This window comes from Fusarium pseudograminearum, chromosome 1 (assembly GCF_000303195.2).
Source record: "Fusarium pseudograminearum CS3096 chromosome 1, whole genome shotgun sequence".
NCBI classification, from domain to species: Eukaryota; Fungi; Ascomycota; class Sordariomycetes; order Hypocreales; family Nectriaceae; genus Fusarium; species Fusarium pseudograminearum.
This window is the reverse complement of record NC_031951.1, coordinates 232,832-253,871: the sequence shown is the minus strand read 5'-3', so window position 1 is coordinate 253,871 and position 21,040 is coordinate 232,832. Positions and strand designations below refer to the sequence as shown.

Below are 21,040 nucleotides of genomic sequence, written 5' to 3'. Positions count from 1 at the left end.
ATCGGATATCCCGCGGCACATCCGGCGGATACACAAATCAGTTCCAAGTCCGCCTGGACTAGCGACTCATGAATACAGGGATGTCTGTGGATCTGGAGCCTGTTATTTTCCTTTGACCCATCCGGGCCACCCGATAGTCCAAACAGATGCATAATTAGAAACGCAGATTTTGCAATTTGTCACAAGTTGTCGACAAGCAGATATTGACCTATGCACCTCTGTCCCTTGTAACGGAGGCCTCTGTTTTTGGGTACTTTCGCTCAGTGGTCCTTCGCGACACAAGTCTTCTCCGGATACCAAAGTAGAGTAAGCAGTAACATCAGCAAACGATAGCTCCATTTCATGTTATCATCACCAATGACACTAATCTGAATGGTTGAGGCTATATACGTTGGCAGATGGGGCACAAGGTTTGAGATTCAGATCTGGAAATGAGAAAATGACAGGCGATACAATGATGGTAATTCTAAGCATTAATTTTGTATGATAGACCTTCTAGAATAATTGTAATTGCAAGTTCCAGTGATTTGTCATGACAGTGCAGATTACAAGAGACAGAACAAATTTAATTGATTAGATAGAGAAGCCCCCTGTATAGTAGACGGGTTTCTGTACTATTTATTTCCATACGTGGATCTTTATTTAGCAAGTACCAAGTTGAGTGCAGTGTAGCCAGCGAAGTCTCCAGATGCAGGGCCGAAAAAGCCTTCCTGAGCGTCATTGACATAGAATTGAGAAAATGGTACGCCAGCGTTAGGTCTTCTACATGTTCCTGACGAATTGCAAGATCCATTGGGCGCAGTACATGCAAGCGTGCCGTCAGATGACTGTTGGCAGTTCAAAGGAGCGTTCTCGAAGTTATCGAATGGGCACAGCACAAGAGGCCCAAGAACACCTTCATCCTTGTAGTTCAAGCATAGGTAGTTGTTGTTAATGCCTGTAGCGAGCTTGCCGTTGACGATGCTAAATATCAAGGTTTGAGCTGAACCAGATTGTTGGAAGGATAGAGGAATGAAGCGTTGGCCATCTCCCTGTAGAGTAAGGCCAGCGACTGGTCCAGTACCGACGACTGAGCCTGTTGTAAAGTAGGGAGCTGTAGATGACGAGACGGTAGCCGAGGCTTCTTCGGTGGTTGTGGTTGTTGGGGCCTCAGTGACCGAAGTAGAAATAATTTCTACTGAGGTTGTCGTGGCCATCGTAGTACCAGGTGCCGTGGTTTCAGTAGCCTCGGCGCTGGTAGTCTCGGTCGTGGAGAGGCTGACGGTTTCAATGACGGTGGCAGAAGCGGAAGTAGCCGATGATTCAATGCTTGAGACAGCATCGGAGTGTGAGGCAGTTGTGTCTGAATCAATGCGCGTTAGTTTTGAAGACTCGCTACAAATGGAGTTACTTACGCGCGGGCTTACACACGCCAGCTTCGACAACTACATTGGCCGCAAAAAGGCCAGTGGCAAAGAGTAAAACACGCATTTTGGAGGTAGACAGAGTTAAGGAACTTTAACGAGAGACAAGTAACTTGCTGAGATAAATTTGGTTGTGTCTCAGTGGGAAGTGGTCTCTTAAAGAATATTGGCAAAAGGGGCATTGGAACTAATTCCTCGATCTAAGTCAATTGAGTAAGTCTGGATTATCAATCTGGGGATGGCGGCTCAATAGTTGCCGCCACATTCGCTAGTTTGTATTAAGCGAGATGGATATACGATGGTAGATCATATTTGAGGCTGATAAGGTTCTTATTGAATTCAGCTGGTCCCATTTGGGAAATTGTATTAGCTTGTCCTGTTCCAGGGACATGTCATTGGGCGATAAAGTCTTCTTATTGTTGCATCAGCCGGATTATATGACCAACATGCATCCTCAAGATGTTGTCAATGAAAAAGAGCCGCGAATGCATATTGCAGAACTTCATATTAACTATTGTCATGTTAAAACGACTCTAAGACAGATGAAGTAAACGATAATCTATTTTCAACGAGGTTTTCGGGTGAGATGTTACCATAAACAAGTGGCGAGATCAAACCCAACTATGTAAACCGTGACCCAGCGATCTATAACAACGACTACAAAAGAAATATGACTTCCCATCAACCTCGCCGGTCAACCCAAGGAAGGTCCTCCACTCGAGACAAACGTCGTTGTAGTCAAATACAGCATGACGATGATCTAACCAAGACTATGACTTCCCCTAATCATCCTGTACCAATTCCAATCGCAGACAAGGATCATCTTTGTCTTTTCTTCGCATTAGCACTTCATAGTCTGGATCCGTAACCCAAGTGGTGCACCAGGCCATCAGTTGTGGCTCGGGACCTTCAGGAATCTTCCACTCGTAGTTGAGCAAAAGGTACATCATGACAATCTTGACTTGCTTGGCGGCAAAGAAGCGACCAGGGCAGGCGTGTTCTCCGTAACCGAAGCCCATGTGTTCAACACTGGTCGAAGATAGCTGGACCTTGTCTTCTCTGGCGGATTGTTGTCTCTCACGGAAGAATCGGTAACCATCCCACTTTTCAGGGTTCTCGTAGATCCTTCCATCGCGCATGTTGTGACAGGAGACAGCAATCTGATGACCCTTGGGGATAAATGTGCCGTCGGAGAGTGTGATATTGGACTGTGCTTCTCGCACCATTGAAGCTAATTTCAGGTAAGCAAGCGACTTTATAAAAAGGGATAATTGTTCAACTTACCAACTTGGATGGGTTTCAATCGCTGGGTTTCCTTAAATACGCTGTCAAGAAGGAACATCTTGTACATAGCCTTCGTGTTCCACCCTTCTTCGGCAATAACTCTCCTGATCTCTTCCTGCAGGGGCTTGATGATTTCAGGGTGAGCGGCAATATCTTCCAAACATTGGCAGATGAGATCGGTGGTGGTGTGGACAGATACGGCAGAAAGGAATAGTTGAGTAGCAGCAGGGTTGTACGCTTGTTTGGCAGTCTTCTCAAACCAGCCCAGAGAATCATTGTATTCCTTACCCTTTTCCTCGGATCGACGGCGTTCAACAATGGGAGTGATTAGTTCGCGAGCATTCTTGACCTGGTTTCGTAGAATTCCGCATCCTGGAGAGAAGTATGAAACGACGTAACGCATGTACTTGGGCCAGACGCGCAGGCGGTTTGCGACCTCGAGACTGTTGGCAGCGTATTCCGAAGTGATGCTAATCCATTTGTCGTTTTGGCATAGATCTTCACCCAAAAAGATACGTGTTGAGATTCTGGTGACCAGGGGTAGCAGTGCGTCTCTGAGTCGAATCTTGTGCCATTCTATAGACAATCAGCTTAAAGTCAACAACGTGTCGCGATGGTCCTTACCCTTGTTAGCACCGAGGTAGTGTTCAACAGCCAGCTGGGTTTCTTGAGCCAATGGAAAGGTCATCTTGTCTAAACAAAAACAATTAGCATCGACATGGCATGTTATAATCTGGATGGGTTGCCGGCTTACTCAGAGTTTTCTTCAATTGACCGTGAATAACCTCCTTGATCAGTCCTGCCTCATTTCTTCCGCCCTCACGGAAAGGCTCAAAACCGGGAATTTCAGTGTGGAATGCCTATTGGTTGTTTAGCTATATGGACTAGCCATCGGTTCAGCAAGTTCCACATACCGAATCGTTAGCTGCCTTGATGAAGCTGAGGCGCTTATCACTCTTGATTTCATCGGCCAGAGTGGGAGGCAAAAAGGTCATTTCGCCGAAATCGGTTGTCAGGCGGACAGGAGTTGTTGGGTGCTTGTGGAACCATTCTTCGAGGGTTTGGCGGGTGGTGTGAAGGACTTCTGAGACTGCACGAGCATCGGTAAACTCGTACCAGCGTCTGGGGTTGAGCAAGTATGCGCTGGGTTTCGGGGCCAGCTTCTTTCGTACGACGGATACTACGAAGACAAATGCAACAAAATATGCCAGCATATCCAGCCGGACATCCGACAAGGTGCTGATGATAGCCATGACAGTGAAATGTTCTGTCAGACCTTGGAAGAGATACCAGTTGTGTTGAGATAATTTTCAGAGTTGTAGAAGGTATCCTACATTTATAACAGATAGCTACAGGGCCCGTGACATGACTTGCCTCACGGTTAGACCGTTTCATTGAGTGTTGTCTCCAACTCTATTTCCTGCAGATCCACATCGGTAGGGTCCTAAGTATCAGGCCAGCTAAGCTAAGAAAACGAACCATATCTGCACCAAACAGTATCAGCCTCAATTGGTAGATTCAGGCCAACCCCCACTAACTCACAAAGCGACCTACCGAATAATACTGACTTGGTTGCATTGATCTTCACATTGATTGGTAGGGTACTAACTATCAGGCCAGCTTGCACAGAGATCCAAAACGTCTAACCAAACAGAATTGACTTTGGTATTTTTATCTTCACATGCTAGATTCGTGCCAGATCAGCTCCCCACTTACTCACCAACGATCCCAAGTGATCACCGAACAGTATTAGCATTAGCGGTTGACCTTGAAATTACGAAAATCCGCCGTTGTTTCAAATTTACTCTTCCCCCATCTCACGATTCTGCTAAGCGTGATACGAATATACCAACGGGAGCCTATTCATAGTTTGGAGGTGGATGTGGTACACAAATAACCTTCATAGAAACAAAAGGGTATCATTGATCACTTGTTGAAACTTCAAGTGGTGTCTGTTTATTCTTCTTGAGCACTGTAGAGGCCTGACTATCTGCAAATACTAACTCCATGAAACAAGGGAAAAGTTCCTACTGAGTAAAACGAAGGCTTTAAATTATCGTAAGCAGTGACAATAATAAAAGCAATAGTGTAAAAGATACAGAAATATTTAAATTCTCAATAAAGATATTCTTAAATCCTCATCAGTTATCTTATGATTCTCTTTCTGTATTATCTTTAATATTTATTTTCTCAATATCAATTTTCTGTCTCTATAGGGTATCTCTAGAGACCCTGTAATTGACTTTGGTGTTTCAACGTTGGCAGGCCTGACTCTCAGGCCACCCACCCCACAGACTCACAGACCGACTTGATTTGGTTTCTCATTGGATATCGATTTCACAAGAGATTACCAGTATGGCAAGATCGTCGCTATCAGGCCTACTTGCAAAAATGGCCTCAAATCTTATTGTGCAGTTATGTGGGACACAAGAGGTTGGATGGCAAGACTTGCCAGCGAGAGTAGTGTTCATTGCAGAAGTAGAGACACCTAAAAAACCAATTATTACGATGATGTCTGCTCTAGCTAACTAATTCATTTTCGTATTGCTACTATCTTGGTGAACATTCATTAAAAAAACTGTGACTGCAATATAAGAAAAGGAAGATGGCGCTCCTCTCTCCGCTCGATCAACTAAACTCTTCGTTTTATTTTCGCTGGTCCCTGGAACTTCAGACCAAAGATCTTGATAAAGCTGCTGCTAGCCTTTATAATGGATCAAGTGCTGTTACAATGGCGCTGCTGTTTATAAAAGCTTAGATCATCTCCTGTACAATAACAGCAATCCTCTGCTACACGAGCTGCAATTTCTGTTTCACATGATAGCCCGGATCTATTACTACAAGCGAGAAGAACTCCCGGAAAATGGACTACCGAGTATAGCAAGGATCAAGGAAGAGGGTGGACCAGCCTACCGTTTCCCCCAAGATCTATTTATACTCTTTATCTATCTTTATAGAGGCTACAGAGTATATCTAATCAATCGTATCTATCATTCGAAACTACATATCCACCCATCGAAGGAGGTTTCATAATGGGCCTGTGCGCTCACCATGGTGTCATGGAAGGATGCGGAATTGCGAGAGACCAAGCTACCAGCCTCTTTCACCTGTCATCAAGACCAGAACGAGAACGAGGCTTGGCTAATGAGCTTTCCTGATGCTAATGCGCCTTTCACAAGAACGGTCAGACTGAACACATGTGTGAATGACACTGCAGAGCCTGGTACTACTGATATCTAGACAACGTTATCAAAATGACAGAATAGTCGAATAACATATCCCTTCACCAACAGGGCTAGCACGCCAAGATTAGAGACGATATTCGCCTTCTCGGACGACAAACTCATGTAGCGTAAAACTTCTTGGAAGATGATATGACCATGTCACGGCCAACTCCATCTTGAAGTCTGTCATGTGGCCCAACGTTACGTGTGTACCTCTGTCATGCCAGCCACAGCAGCCATTAATGTCATTCTCAAGGGTTTCTGAACTGGTGGACGATGGACAGCGGTTACAGACGTAAATCGACAAGCCAAGGCCTTATCTTGGCAATGTTGAGCTCAAATCGTCGGCTGGTGTTTCACTTGGTGCATTGGTGGCGACTGATGATTTGGACGAGCGTTCAATATTTTTAATGGCTTCAGTAATACGGGCGATGGGTAGCGCATCAAAAAAAAAAAAAAAAAAAGTCACTAATAAATATGTTGGTGGCGTTTGGCAATGCTGCAACAGGTCGAGGGCCTTGAAAGCCTTGGAATTGGCGACGTTGGTCAACATGGGGTCGACTTCATTTCATCAAGTTGGGCAAACCTACCAAGTCAAGACTACACATCGGGAAGGGAGTGTAAGCCATTATTTTGCGCTATCCACATATTGATTGGGTCAATGCTATTTTGATAGCGGTCCCAAGATGGAAAACACCAACTTGCAAGGATCAGACTATTGAAGTATGTACTACATTGTAGAGGACGAAAATTGCTTTATCAGAGCACACTAGATGTCGCAAGTTTACTCTACGCTTCAGGACGGGAGGAGAATTCATTATTTAACTTAAGAATTCGTGAAATCCATTCAATATTATTCTGTCTATCCTACTTATGCTTCTATATCACCACAATTCCCCTCTTCTACCAAAATCATCCATGCATCTAAGCCTTTAGTTCAGTCTTCTCCACAGCATCCTGCGCCTCGTGGAACGAATCAATCTGGTAAGAGCTAAACTTGCGAGCAGAAACACCCTTGGCAAACATAACATCGAGCTCCTCAAAGGTTCGGTTGCGGGTCTCGGGAAGGCGGAAGTAACCCCAAACGAAGACAAGGAATGCAGTGCTTCCCCAGACAAAGCCGGTGTAGCCCTTGAGGTTCCACTCGGTAGGGTTCATGAAGTACGGCTGGAGGACACCGGCGATGACAGCCATGATAGCGTAACCGTTGCGGGCCAGGCAAATGGTCTTCTGACGAAGTCGTGTGGAACCAATCTCAGCTGGGAGAGCCCAACCAAGCTGACCGGCGGAGAGCTGGAAGACGAATGTCCAGATGAGGGTCAGGACAGCTTGAGCCATGCCGATCTTGTCGTTCTCGGTTCGAGTGTTGAGGATTCCAATGATGAAGAGAATGATGCCCATGGTGAACATACCATAGAGGTAGGCTGTTCGTCGACCAACATATGGCATGACACAGATCCAGGACAGGATTGTAGCGAACAGAGCCATTCCGTTACCGCCAACGTTGAGATAGTAGGTTGTGGTTGAGCCAAGTCCAACTTGCTGGAAAAAGTATGTAGAGTTGTATGCAAAGTACAGACCAGACAGGATCTGACCAGCGAAACAAACAATCGCGATTTCGGTTCGTCGGAGCTCGAAGCCCTTGAAGCAATCCCAGTATGAAGTACCAACTGAGAGCTTCTCTTCGAGGTTGTTGGTGTAGACAATGAGGCCAAGAGCGTCGCGGAGTTCGTCGTCGGTGGCACTGGGTCGGAGGCGTCGCAGGTTCTTGAGGGCACCTTCGTGGTCTCCCATTCGGACAAGATGCCAGGGTGTGTCGGGAGCGAAGCAGAGCGTTGGGATCAGGATAACAGGCCAGAACCACTGAAGAGCAAAGGGGATCCTGTATGCCCAGGGTGCTGGTGTGTTGACAAGACCAGCCATGACTCCAGCTGAGATGAGCTGGCCGATGATGAAGCACATGTTGGTCCAACTTGTCATGTAGACGCGAAGAGACATGGGCAGAACCTCTGAGGCATAGGCAGGGGCGGTAGTAGCGAAGACACCCCAGGGCAGACCACAGAGGAGTTGGCCCACGAGAAGTACCGTGGTGTTGGGCGCAAAGAAGGTGATGAAGATGAAGGCGGTAAGGGCAATCAATGAACCAATGAGGACCCTGATGTGACCAAACTTGGCGACAAGCAATCCATTGAGCAGTGTACCAAAGAAGGCACCAACACCAGCACCATTGCCAAGTCCAGCCTGCCAGGGAGCAGAAAGCTGGTAGTTGTTTGTCTCTTCATTCCAGTGACCGTACTTTTCAGCGAAAGCCGGGTAGGCGTAGAAGTTGGAAAGCAGATTGGTATCGTAGCCTTCCATTACAACACACATGGATACGACAAGACACCAAAAGACGGTCCATGGGTATTTTCGGACGGCTTGGAGAGGAGGGAGGTTGTGTTCGGCTTCGGCGCCAAGACGGGCTTGATCAGTGGTATCGTTGACGCCTTTGCTGGGAACTCGGGCTTCGACATCGTAGCTCTCGGCGTGTGAGACCGATGCATCGAGGATTTCCTTGCCCATCCTGATTGTGATAGATGGAGTTGTAGATTGTGAAGAAGATGAGATGCAGATGCTGATGATGATCCTGGCTTGATCGGTGCCGCATCCGTGAGGTTATATAATGGGAACTCTTAGCTCTCAGATCGGATATACTTCCCAATAAACTGTTTCCTCCCTTCTCATCCCCATGGGGTATGCATGTTCGCCCCATGGGGAGGTGGTAGTCGTCCAACTTGACTCGTTGAGAATCCGAAAATTACCCCATGTGGACTAGACTACTCGACCTTCCCAAAGAAAAGCTTAGCCCTGTACTTGATGTAACGATATTCTCATTGGTACCGTAAACGAACTAACTAGAATCCAGTGGGTACCCCTCTTCGCTGCTTTGTTCGGACCGAGAACAGCAGGTGGTAGAAAGAAAAACAAGGTGACTGCATAAGCTCTGGATCAGCCGACTATATCTCCATTGAGCCAAACAGTTGCCCCGGCCTGGCGGGACTACGATGGCTACCTCTGTCCAGGAAAAGCGCGGCCAAGTCTGCGATAATTGCCGGTTCCGCAAGGTCAAGTGTGATCGTGGTCTGCCCTGCAAGAATTGCCACCTCGGAGATCTCCGTTGTCAGTATCGTCACAGCATTCGAAGAAAAGGGCCAAAGCAAGGCCAAGGGAGACGACAGACCCAGCTTCGACAGGGTCTTGAAGCACTTGATGCATATCAATTTAGGATCGTGACGCCGGGGGATCAACCGAGTGCAGCACAGCCAAGCAAGAGTGAGCCACCATCCCAAACACAAACCGAGGTCCAAACACAGTCACCATCGCGTCTCGACTTTCAGTCTCTTTCAGCACCACAAGATGTGAATCTTGAAGACACAGCTCTTTACATTGGACCAGAGATACCGACATTATCCAATGACTCTATCTTCGAAACCGAAGACCTCTGCAAACGCATGTCTCAATCCCTCGCCGCTCACATTCAGCTCTTCCAGAGATTTCTCTATCCGATCATGCCCGTGGTCGACGACGACATTCTCGCCGACGCATCCAGACTAGATCAACTGCCACCATCACGATATGCTCTCATACTTGCCATAAGTGCCGCGACGCGGATGCAACTACGACTGGATAAACGTGTTGACGGTTCCGACAATGATCTCAACGCGGAAATTCCACCTGAACCAAGACTAGACGGAGACATTCTGGTCAGTCTTGCGGAGAATTCTCTTCGACAGTACAGCGTTATTGATGATGCGACTCTCGACTCCGTTCTCGTTTCATTCTTCCTTTTTGCAAGCTACGGGAATCTCAACGACTCTCGTCATGCTTGGTACTACCTCAATCAGAGCATCACTCTCGCTCAAGCGCTTGACTTGACGCGGGAATCAGGCTACCATGGATTGCCTGATGAAGAGAGAGAAAAAAGACGACGAGTATTTTGGCTGCTATTCGTAACAGAAAGGTACAGTTCCCTGATGTCTTTTTTATCTCACCAAATTAACTCTAGTCTCTAGGACATTCGCTCTACAGCATCGAAGACCAGTCATGTTACGAAGCACCGTCAACAAACCCCAAGTCGTTGACTCCAACTGCCCAGTTGTCATGCACGATTTTATAAACCACATAAGCCTTTTCGAATCCCTTCCATATTCATTATATGAATGGCAACCCGAGAACGACGACAGACGATTCGAAGATTTAAAGCTCGTCCACACCATAAACGAAAAACTCTGCAAAGTCAAACCAGAGCAATCAATTATCGAAAGTCAACGATTCGATACTCTTATAACGCAGCAGTGGCTTCGCATATCTATGTGGCGTATTGCATTTGGACAGAATCCGTCTTCTGCATCTGGCTTTGGGCTGTTGCTTCCTCTCGCTCTTCCGATGGATGCAGGCAAGATCATCATGTCAGCTTTGGGGTCTGTAGGGACCAAGTCTAAAGACTGCCATGGAATTGGGATGGTAAGATCTAGGTCTATTTGTGAATCATCTCTAACCGCGTCTCTAGGAACAAAAGCTTTTTGATGTCGGAGTGAGTCTTGCCGACACAGCTCAACTACCAGGCTGGACATGCAACGCCCTAGATAATGGCCCTCGTGATTTGCTCTCCGTAGTCATCCATGCTTTATCCACCGTTCGAGGATCACAATCACACCTACTACCGAATCTTCTCCGGCACTCAGAAGCGCTGTTCTCTCTGTCAGATCCGAGCGCACATATCGATCTTCAATGGGATATGCTGGACGAGGATAATTGCAAGTTGGACGCGATCGTGGAGGAGATCTCGGAAGGAAGTGAAGAGTTTGCTGAGCCGTTGCCTTGGGCACCAGAGACTGGTCTTGATTTGTTGGATTTAAGCACTCCTACTGTGACGAGTACGTGGAGTGAGGCATCAATCGCGTGTGAGCAGTTTGATCCCGAAATTGGTCTGTCTTTTGATTGAGTCTATTTTCTGGAGTAAAATTAATATAGTCCCCATTTTAATGAAAAGTTACATCATTTCTCATTGTGCCTTTTGTGTTCTGTATCTATATCTCGTGCCCTTAATCTCAACGATCTAAACAAACGGAAAGCCCTGTTTTCTACACCCGCTCCAGAAGAACCACCTTGCTATCGTAGTCAGTACCGAATCGATACTGGATACCGCCATTCATCAATGTTGCACCAGAATAAATATCACCACCATCGAGCTTGTACCTCGCATTCGGGTCAAGGCCTGCAAGGCGAAGCAGAGGGAAGTTGGAAACGGTAGTTGACATCAACTGGAAGGCAAAGAGGACAGCTTCGCTTCCATCTTCCGAAACAAAAATTGCTGCAGGGAAGTTGGACTTTTCAGGCAGCACAAGACGCCACATGTCACCACTGATGATAATAGGGTTGATCCTTTCAGCCAGTGCAATGAGTTCTGGAATCTGCTTCTTGTCTTCCTCGGGTGTATGGTCTGGGTCAAGTTCGAATCCAAAAGAGCCTCCCATCATAGCGACATGAGCTCGGAAGCGCATTGGGATGGAACGACCTGTTACATCATTCGGGGAAGAACACACATGCGCTCCCATGGTTGACGGCGGGTACACCAACGATGTACCAAACTGAATGTGAACGCGGTCGTAGGCATCCATGTTGTCTGATGTCCAGACCTGTGGGAAATATTGCAGGATACCAGGATCGAATCGACCGCCGCCGGAAGCACAGCCTTCCCAGAGGACATGAGGAAAACGAGTCGTCAGCACGTCAAAGACATGGTAGATACCAAGCATGTAAGCGTGTTGATTACCAGGTGTTGGGCTTTCATGCATGGCTCTGTTATTGTCCCACTTGACGTAAGTGATGGGTGCTGAATCCAGGATCTTGGCCACTGAGTCGATGATGTAGTCCTGCACCTCGGGAAGTGCTACGTTGAGGACAAGCTGTTGACGAGTCTCGCTGCGTGTGTAGGTACCTGCGCTCAAAACCCACTCGGGGTGCTGTTCATAAAGCTCGGATTTCTGGTTGACCATCTCAGGCTCGACCCAAATGCCAAATTGAAGGTTCTCCTCCGACCCAGCAGCCTTGAGCTTGTTGACACTCTCAACAAGAGGACCCAAGCCGTCGGGGAATCTCTTGGGATTTACGACCCAGTCGCCCAATCCAGCGTGGTCGTTGATACGAGGGTGTTTATCACCAAACCAGCCATCGTCAAGCACAAAGAGCTTGGCGCCTAATTTAGCAGACTCTTGAGCGAGCTTGTAAATCGTCTTTTGGTCAAAGTTGAAGTAGAGACCTTCCCAGCTGTTGAGCAGGACCGGGCGAGTTTCTGTAACGAATTTGCTTCTGATGAGGTTGCGACGATAGAGACGGTGGAACTTTCGTGACATTTCGCCGATGCCGAGATCGGAAAAGATGGAAACACATTCTGGTGATTGGAGAGTCTCGCCGGAACGCAATGGCCAGGAGAGTTGGCATGGGTTGATGCCAATGACTGCTCGGGTTAATCCTTGGTGACTCTTTTCAACTTCGACGTTGAAAGAACCGGTGTAGACGAGAGAGAAGCCCCAAGCGTCGCCGTGAGACTCGGTTGTGGTTGGGCTGACCAAAGACAAGAATGGGTTGTGGTAATGAGACGAGTAACCAGTTGTGCTCCCAAATCTGCGACTGTTAGCGAAAGAATATTTATGAAGTTTTTTTTTACTTACCCTTGTGCTCCATACTCAACCTTTCGGCGAGTCCTGCTGCATTCCCTTGTCCATTCTCCCCGGAGGTGCAACATATCATACTCGTCGTGGGGGAAATCAACGCTGAAGCTAGCCAGTTTCTCAACAACAATGACATCATCACTGTTGTTAATAACTCTAACATTTCTGACAATAGCATCAGAGTTGGGAAAGATTGAGTAAGACAGATCCGCGCCAACAGAGCTCTGCTCATCGCACAGATGAATCACAAGCGTTGAAACATCATCGTCTGAGCCAAACGTACAAGGCAATTTCTCCAAAGCAGGCTTGCCCTTGGAGATTGTGTATGACTTGTACTTGAAATCACAGACCGTGAAGCCCTTTGCGTGCTTGATGTGCACAGCAGGGGTGCGAAAGTCTCCTCTGCCGAGGTCTGGAAACTCACGGCGAAGATGGGCCTGCGTGGACCAACCTCCTCCGTTGGATTGGATCTGGGCGATGGGGTTTTCTGTCACGCGGGAGCCGAAATGGTCCAGAAGAAGGTCCCCAGTCACTGAATCGACATGGAAGCGGTAGGAGACATTCTTGCCGTTCAGGGCGAACGATGTCCCGTCGACAACGATGGCTAAAGATTGTTAGTTGAGGAGGTCTAACGAGATTGCTACAGGGGACGCACGGTCGACTTTGGGGCTTGTTGTAAGGGTCATCCTGGTTTGTGAAGTGAAGACAGAGAACCGACGTTTAGAATACAAACAAACAACACAGATGAATGTTTGAAGCAAAATGAGGCTCTGTTTAAATATGTTGAATCGCGTAAGAGACAATTCCCTATTATATTCTTGGTATCTCCGTTCCCCGCCTGTTGAGGTAGAATTCCGAGCATTTCCCCATGGGGCTACTTGAGCTCTGATCGCGCGGGGGGCTGAGACATGTCCGTCTTGGCTCTGGCTGCAGCACTTTCACTCCACCTTGACCAATTACATGGTCTCGTCGGCGTTTGCCTAGCCCGAGTTTAAATTCGATGGTGGTCTGCTGTTGAGGCATGACTAGCAACTGGCTTTAGTAAGGTTACCCTATTCACAACGTGGAATTGACGTATTTTGTTATCCTACAGCTCAACAAAGGCATGTAGACGTATTTGTAATTATTCGTAACTCAATTATTGCATAGCACATGGTATTCTAGAACCTATCTAGACTACTGCCCAACTAATGCATAGCCATATCATCAACCTTCTTCTGCCCAATCGCATTGGATCCGACTGGCGCATCAGGCCCATCAAAGATCTCTGCCACTTCCTCAAGAGAATGACCCTTGGTCTCAGGAAAGAAGAAGAAAATCAGGGTCAAATGGATACCAATAGCAACACACCAAACAATGTAGTACTTCCATGAAATCGCCTCCATCGCAACAGGGTTCGCAAAAGCATTGTACACACCCGCCAAATTACCCGTCAACTGGTAAAGCATGGACGCCTTTGCACGAAGCGAATATGGGGTAGCCTCCATGATATATGTCGCGCCGATGGGACTGATAGCGTGGTAAAAGAAGGAAAAGACAAAGATCATGGCTAGAACTGCACCAGCAAAACCAATGTGTTCAAAGTTCTCTTGCTGGTTGCGCGCAGAGCAGATTGTCCAGATGATATACGATGCGCCCATGCCTGACATACCAAGGAGGAAGAGAGAACGACGACCGAATCTATCAACGAGCGTTGCAAAAACAACAGCGGAGAGGAAACCCCACATTTGAAGACCGCCGTTCAAAAGTAGTTGCGTCTTGTGGTCGGTGATATTAATCGAGTTGAGCACTTTGGCGAGGTAGTATGAGGTGAGGGCATTGCCGGACCACTGCAACATGGCGGGAATGTACAAGGCGAGGAAGAATCGATGCCAATTACCACGAGAAGAAACCCACTCTGCCCATCGAGACTTTTGCTGAATTTTCTCAATCTCGAGAGTCGCAGTAATCTCAGCCATCTCGAAGCGAGCCAGTCTAGAGTTGGGATCTCCGTAACCGTGCCACTTGACCAAAATGTCCTGAGCTTCCTTGTATCGACCCTTGTAGATCAGCCAACGCGGTGATTCAGGTGCAAACATGACCAGAGAAGCCTGAATAACGGAGAAAGTGGCCTGCAGAAGACTGGGAAGACGCCATGCCCAAGAACTCGTCATTGTGAAACTGCCGTACGTGACCCACGCAGCGATGATAGCGCCAAGTGGCCAAGATACCATCATGAAGGACACGACCTTTCCTCGGTGTGTAGGATATGTGACTTCGGATAGTAAAGGCGGTGCGGCTGTTGAAACGATTCCTAGACCGAAGCCGATGATGAATCGGGACGCGACGAACATGCCGTAGTTGTAGGAGCAGGTCTGGACGATGGCACCGACAATAATGGTGAGTGAGCCCATGAGAATGGGAATTCGACGACCGAGCCAGTCGCAAAGCTGAGAGGAGATGAGAATCGAGATGAGGACGCCACCGTTGGGACCAAAGGTCATGGCTCCAAGACGAGTTCCTTTGGGTTCGCCGAAATATTCCTGCCATTGTGGGAGAGACTGTGCACCATTGAGCATGCCTGGTTCATTAGCACGGCTCATCTACTGCGTAGTTGTCATGGTATTCTTACTTGCATCGAACCCAGTGGCTGTCTGAGTTAACAAACCGCTCAGAAGTAACAAATTGAGCTTCCACAGCGTCCAATCCGCGTACCATGGCGGACGATCGGTTGGGATGACATCTTTGAGAACAAGACCCTGGAATTCGTTCGCGTCAGCGTCTTGGATATGCGCCTCTTCAATTCCCTGTTTGGAAGCCATGTTGAACTTTGAACAGCAGAGAGATATCTCCAACTGGATACAAAACGCTGAACGTGATCTCCACAGTCTTTATATCTCTGGAGATGTTTCTTTTTCGGTTGAGTTACCGAAGCGCTCGTACCAGAAGATCAGGAGATAATCTACCGCCCAAACCAAGATTTAGTACACTAGAAGGGATTTACGCCGATGCCCGATGCATAGAGTCCCGCTCTTTACCCCAGATCTACCCCGGAGTCAAAGGCTTCAGAGCAAGATTTTGGCAATGGATTATCCTTGGGTCGGTTAGACTCGTTTTCCCCGCACGAGGATGTGGCGTCTCGGGGGAATCGGAGCCGATAAGTGATACTATTTGTGAGGGAAGCGGCCCGGGGTATTGGTCGGGTGTCCTTGTTCCGGTGCTGGGGTGATCTCTGTAGTCAATGTATAAAGTCAGGGAATGACAATGCGAGCACAGTCATTATCGAAAAATTGTCTTCGAATCTCTTATTGTAGACACTATAAAGGAACTGGAAATTCATCAGTTGTCACTGGTGTTGGCATGTAGGGGTTAGATTTCCAGTGCAGTTTACTAAAAACGAACAACCACCATTTCACTAAACGTGAGAGAATAATTTGATGAGCATCTTAGATATTCGTCTAGAGTTATGTGTGCTTTACATGCTAGATGGATATACTTTAGATCATCTTGAGTCGCCTCGCCTCAACCTGGATCGCCTCAGGTAACCACTCCTCCAAACTAGGACTCTCCGGCTTCCAACCCAAGTACTTCCTCGCCCTCTTTGCATCACCACGACTATTCAATCCCCACGAAAGAGCCTGAAATCCAAGTTTCTCCTGCGCCTCATCCACATCAAGCACCTTTGTCTCATCACTATTAATTAGACCCTGCTTCTTAGCCTCCTTAGCAAGAAGAGTGGAAATGGCGCTCCACTTGTGTGTACCGTTCTCAGCGAAGAAGTAACCCTTTGGACCCCAGATCTCCTGTTCGTTTTGGTTGTCGGAAGATGCTGCGCGCTGAGAAAGGAGGACGATTAGGGTGGATAGGTCGTGGACGTGGACATTGTCCCATTCTGTCTTTCCAGCGCCAATGATAGGTCCAAACCCTTTCTCTAGTGTAGTCTCAGCCAAGCCTGGGATTTGTCGACTACGCTGGTTGGTAGGTCCTCTGCCTGTTCCGTAGATTGTAGGAGGACACACAATAGCAACCTTGACAGCATCAGGGTTCTTCGCGGCCTCTTCTAGGACGATCTTGTCGACATCACGATGGAAGGCAGTATCAGGCAGAGACGTGACCTTGTCCACACCCTCCAAGTCATCGTATGATTGCTCAGGAAGGGGTGCTTCACCGTAGCGCTTGTTGTCTTGGTCATACCAGCAGAGAATTCCCGTACCGCTGATATGAATCCAATAACCAGGGTTCGATGCAGAGCGTGTAGACTGTAAGCCGGCTCCGATAGCGCGTGCTGCTCCAGCATGATCGGAGCTGTCAGCAGTATCTTAACGGCCAATTAGCAATTCGAATCCATAGTACAAGTGAAGATAGACTCACGAATAACAATATCAGCTTCTGAAGCAGCCTTCTTGATAACCTCGGAGTCATCAAGTGATCCAATGGCCAGCTTCACATCAGGATATTGTTTCTGGACATCCTTTCCCTTTTCTTCACTTCTGACGAGAATCGTGTAGTTCCAGCTTGGCTGAGCCTTTGTCAACGCATAAAATGCATCGCCGCCGATGAAACCGGTAGTACCAGTGCTGATCGATATTAGAACATGAATGGTCAATTGAGTGGGAAACTTACATGAAAACGTTCTTTGAGGTCATCTTGATTGAGTTGTTCCTTCGGTTGCACTAGTGAATTGTGTAGACAGACGCAGACGGCGACTTATAACGTACTGTTTGTAGAAGTTACGAGCTTGTTCTGTGGAAATGTCAACGACGTCAAATAAATCCAAATGACGTCGTGTTCTCTCAAGCTCCACCTTGTCCAGCGACGCTTATCATTTCAGATAAGGTTTGTTCAATGAGTGCACTAGCACACTAACAAATTTGTTACAACGTTGCAGGGCTGTGGATAAGACCTTTTCCAGATCTCGTTCAAGAGTTATACGACATTTGATGCAGAAATGACAACAATCTCCTTCCCAATTAGGATTATGCAAACGCCCCCCCCCAGAGTTTCCTAACTTCGATTCTGAATGCTAGATCTGACCAAAGAAAGTCCCTTAGTATCTCGTATGTTGCGTTCCATGACTGAAACCCGTCATATCTTTCAGACGTTACTGATCTCAACATATCAATGTAACTTGAGCGAATAGGTCCACGCGGGGAGAATGCGCCTCCCATGTAGATAAGCCAGAGCAATAAATCTGCATGCTCGTCCCACACCGGATCTTTATATGTTTGTTGAAGTTCAGAGAGCAGCTGTGTGGATATGTTGGTCTTTAAGATCAGTATAGTCGCACCACAGAGAGTTGGTTAAGAACTCACAGGAATTACCAAAGCACACCACACCGTGCAGCACAACATGACAGAGCATAGATACGCTCCAAGATAGCAACATTTCGACATCTGTGTCTCCTTCGGAAGAGCTTCTAACCGTGATTGTATAGATGCCGTGTGACCGTTGATGAACACAGCTGACACCACGCAATCGGCCGGTCGATAATCGTCGCGAATTCGTTCAAGAGCGTAGATATCTTCTAATACTTCTATGAACTCGTCACTGAAAAGATGAGACCGTATTTGCAAGCCGGGTGGTAGTTGCAAAAGATCTCTGGCAACAGAGTTTCTCTCCCACTCGAGCTCAGCGAAGCTCTTGTGGTTGAATATACGCTTTGAACCAACCACGATGGAAGAATTCAGGTCTTGCCTGTTGGAGAAATTAGTTGAAGGAAAGATATATAGTTCGACGAGCTTACCAGAATATCGCACGTTTGATACCCTCAGTTAGGCGAGTCCCTGAAGTCTGGCAGGTTGTGAGTAGAAGCTGCACAGCTCCCATATGTAGGTCTACTTGCGATACCGTTCCTAGTCGAGCCTGGCACATTCACGTCAGTTGGTCCACAAACTAAAAGTCGAGTCTCATACCTCAACTCCAACTAGCAGTAATATCGCCCCAATTGTCGACTCCGACACAGATTTGTTGCTTAGGGCCGTTGTCTCACGGATATGATGGATTGCCTTTCCTCGATAGACAAGACATTCCTTATTAATGACGCCCCCACTAGCTGCGAATGCTAACGAAAGCATCACTGCATTCGACAAGGCAGGGTCCACGAGACCGGCCCGAAAAACCGAGTGGAAATTCTGAAAGTCGAGATCTTTGGAAACACTAAAGACTGGCTCCGGAGCTAGCCGTGCTTCGTCTGTTTGTGGATTGTCAGCCAATACTAGATCCTACATACAAATGGAGTGAGAGATTACGATTATTAAGTAGGTATTGCAATCTTGCTCCTTTAATTGGAAGGCTGTCGAATGGATCAATTATGCTCGCGCCCAATGTAGTTGGTGTTGGGGTTAATGATCCATCATGGTTTCCTTTGCGCATGGCTCTTTTTGTACTCTTCCCATCTTTCACAGTGTGGATGAAAAAGTTGCCCATGGATGCTTGTTCAAGGTTCCTTTTGTTTTGTAACGCTTGTTTAACCGCATGTGAACGTACCACTCGTCTCGTGGTCTTGTCATTCTGCTCGTTGGGGGTTTGGAAAGTGATGAATTGGAATTGTGCCACTGCCAAGGTCAGACGAGAGATGTATAATTGTCACCTAACTCACTCTTTCCTAAAGAAACGTATATCTACGTCTTTGGTACCGTGTGATATTTGTCGAAAAATTTACATTCGGGTTTTCAGGCATGCATTGCAACGGTAAGATTGGCCTGGCTCAGAATCTCATCACACATCGACTCTGCTGAGAAATCACAGCTTTAGCTTACCCCACTGAGTCAGATTTTAGCTAGTCCCAGACAAGAAAAACCTCGTTTCCTGATTAGGAAGTATCTCATTACTGGATGTAGAATGATGAATTTCGCGATAGCCTCATATCCCCACAAAGACGAGCGCAAATGATAGCAATCTCACGGTAAAATTTGAGCATACTCTCAGATGCATTTCTAATCATGTTTTAAGAGGAATTTGAGTGATGGCGTTTGTCATCAAGATTAAAGGTATAAAAGAACCACGATGAGACAACTGGAAAAGTATTGCTATTCCTCCAAAACTCAGCAACCACTGCTATTATCACTATCGAAACAATACAGATTCGAAATATTTACTTCATATCTACCTTTGAGCTTACCATGTCAGACTCACGCCTTTTCCAGCCTATGAAAATTGGCAACATCCAAGTCCAGCATCGTGTCGGCATGGCTCCCATGACTCGACTCCGAGCAAGCGTGGACCGTATTCCCAACGCCCTAATGAAGGAATATTACAGTCAACGCGCTTCCACACCTGGTACACTCATCATTACGGAGGGAACTCTTGTCTCACCTGCTGCAGGTGGTGGATTTGCCAGAACACCTGGGATCTGGAACCAAGAACAAGTCACTGCCTGGAAAACAATCACAGATGAGGTTCACAGCAAGGGCAGTTATATCTTTGTCCAGCTTTTTGCCATGGGTAGAGCTGCTACTGTCGAAGTTGCGAAAGAGGAGGGAATCGACATTATATCTGCGAGCCCGGTCGCATTCGAGGGGAGTAATGCTCAGCCGAGAGCTATGACTCTTGCAGAGATCCATGATATGATCGACGCTTTCGAGACAGCCTCAAAGAACGCAGTGGCAGCAGGTTTTGATGGCGTTGAAATTCATGGCGCAAATGGATATCTTCTTGATCAGTTTCTTCATGATGTCAGTAATCATCGTGACGACGAGTTCGGTGGAAGCATCGAGAATAGATCGCGCTTCATTAGCGAGATTATGGAGCGCGTCGTCAAAGCCATTGGACCAGAGCGCGTTGGTCTTCGTCTCAGTCCATGGAGTACCTTCCAAGGTATGCGAATGGAGAACCCCATCCCCCAATTCACAGACATCATCAACAAAGCAAAGGCTCTTGATCTAGCCTACCTTCATCTGGTAGAATCACGAATCTGCGGCAGCGTCGATGACATCAACAATGGTCAGGAAAAGCTCGACTTTGCGTATGATATCTGGAAGAGTCCTTTCCTCATTGCAGGAGGGTACAAGCTGCACGGTGCACAGGATCTTGTCGAGTGCGAACATCCAGACAAGGAAATTATGGTCATGTTTGGGAGGGACTTTGTGTCGAATCCTGATTTGGTGTTGAAGCTGCAGCATGGTTTAGACCTCACTCGGGGTGAGAGGAACACGTACTACACGAGCGACTCTGCTGGATATATCGACTACCCATGTGCTGCCAAGGTTGTTGTTTCTGCGTAAAGTGGTTCGATGTACTCTTTAGTATTAGTTGGTATTTAGATAGTCTTATCTTTTATAGCTTTTTTTAAAAATAGATAATTTAATTATTAATATATATTTATTATTAATATCTTATAAAATTAAATAATATAGTTAATAAGTAAATAGATTAAATAAATAAGTAGATTAAAAATCCTTTACTTTATATCTTTACTATTTAATTAAATAATTCTTAA

General features: G+C 46.9%; 8 protein-coding genes across 8 annotated transcripts, besides 1 other annotated feature; 2 read left to right on the top strand and 6 right to left on the bottom strand.

Annotated features, from left to right (window-relative positions):
* Positions 1 to 638: 638 nt before the first annotated feature.
* FPSE_12026 (uncharacterized protein) lies at positions 639 to 1,470 on the bottom strand (the record flags this gene model as incomplete). Its single annotated transcript, XM_009265143.1, has 2 exons — positions 639 to 1,342; positions 1,395 to 1,470. The coding sequence occupies 2 exons, from the start codon at positions 1,468 to 1,470 to the stop codon at positions 639 to 641; spliced, it is 780 nt and encodes a 259-aa protein (XP_009263418.1).
* Positions 1,471 to 2,185: 715 nt separating this feature from the next.
* On the bottom strand, positions 2,186 to 3,940 carry TRI1 (the record flags this gene model as incomplete). The annotated part of the gene is made up of 5 exons (XM_009265144.1): positions 2,186 to 2,634; positions 2,688 to 3,263; positions 3,312 to 3,380; positions 3,442 to 3,547; positions 3,602 to 3,940. The coding sequence occupies 5 exons, from the start codon at positions 3,938 to 3,940 to the stop codon at positions 2,186 to 2,188; spliced, it is 1,539 nt and encodes a 512-aa protein (XP_009263419.1).
* Positions 3,941 to 6,835: 2,895 nt separating this feature from the next.
* Positions 6,836 to 8,473, bottom strand: FPSE_12028 (uncharacterized protein; the record flags this gene model as incomplete). Its single annotated transcript, XM_009265145.1, has 1 exon — positions 6,836 to 8,473. The coding sequence occupies one exon, from the start codon at positions 8,471 to 8,473 to the stop codon at positions 6,836 to 6,838; it is 1,638 nt and encodes a 545-aa protein (XP_009263420.1).
* A 482-nt stretch (positions 8,474 to 8,955) lies between these two features.
* FPSE_12029 (uncharacterized protein) lies at positions 8,956 to 10,895 on the top strand (the record flags this gene model as incomplete). Its single annotated transcript, XM_009265146.1, has 3 exons — positions 8,956 to 9,911; positions 9,964 to 10,414; positions 10,461 to 10,895. 3 exons carry the CDS (start codon positions 8,956 to 8,958, stop codon positions 10,893 to 10,895), a joined length of 1,842 nt encoding a protein of 613 aa, XP_009263421.1.
* Positions 10,896 to 11,034: 139 nt separating this feature from the next.
* Positions 11,035 to 13,310, bottom strand: FPSE_12030 (uncharacterized protein; the record flags this gene model as incomplete). The annotated part of the gene is made up of 3 exons (XM_009265147.1): positions 11,035 to 12,577; positions 12,625 to 13,228; positions 13,280 to 13,310. The coding sequence occupies 3 exons, from the start codon at positions 13,308 to 13,310 to the stop codon at positions 11,035 to 11,037; spliced, it is 2,178 nt and encodes a 725-aa protein (XP_009263422.1).
* A 501-nt stretch (positions 13,311 to 13,811) lies between these two features.
* Positions 13,812 to 15,425, bottom strand: FPSE_12031 (uncharacterized protein; the record flags this gene model as incomplete). The annotated part of the gene is made up of 2 exons (XM_009265148.1): positions 13,812 to 15,184; positions 15,236 to 15,425. 2 exons carry the CDS (start codon positions 15,423 to 15,425, stop codon positions 13,812 to 13,814), a joined length of 1,563 nt encoding a protein of 520 aa, XP_009263423.1.
* Positions 15,426 to 16,100: 675 nt separating this feature from the next.
* FPSE_12032 (uncharacterized protein) lies at positions 16,101 to 17,249 on the bottom strand (the record flags this gene model as incomplete). The annotated part of the gene is made up of 3 exons (XM_009265149.1): positions 16,101 to 16,921; positions 16,975 to 17,180; positions 17,227 to 17,249. 3 exons carry the CDS (start codon positions 17,247 to 17,249, stop codon positions 16,101 to 16,103), a joined length of 1,050 nt encoding a protein of 349 aa, XP_009263424.1.
* Positions 17,250 to 19,724: 2,475 nt separating this feature from the next.
* On the top strand, positions 19,725 to 20,825 carry FPSE_12033 (uncharacterized protein; the record flags this gene model as incomplete). Its single annotated transcript, XM_009265150.1, has 1 exon — positions 19,725 to 20,825. The coding sequence occupies one exon, from the start codon at positions 19,725 to 19,727 to the stop codon at positions 20,823 to 20,825; it is 1,101 nt and encodes a 366-aa protein (XP_009263425.1).
* Positions 20,826 to 20,884: 59 nt separating this feature from the next.
* Positions 20,885 to 21,035: a repeat region.
* Positions 21,036 to 21,040: the final 5 nt, after the last annotated feature.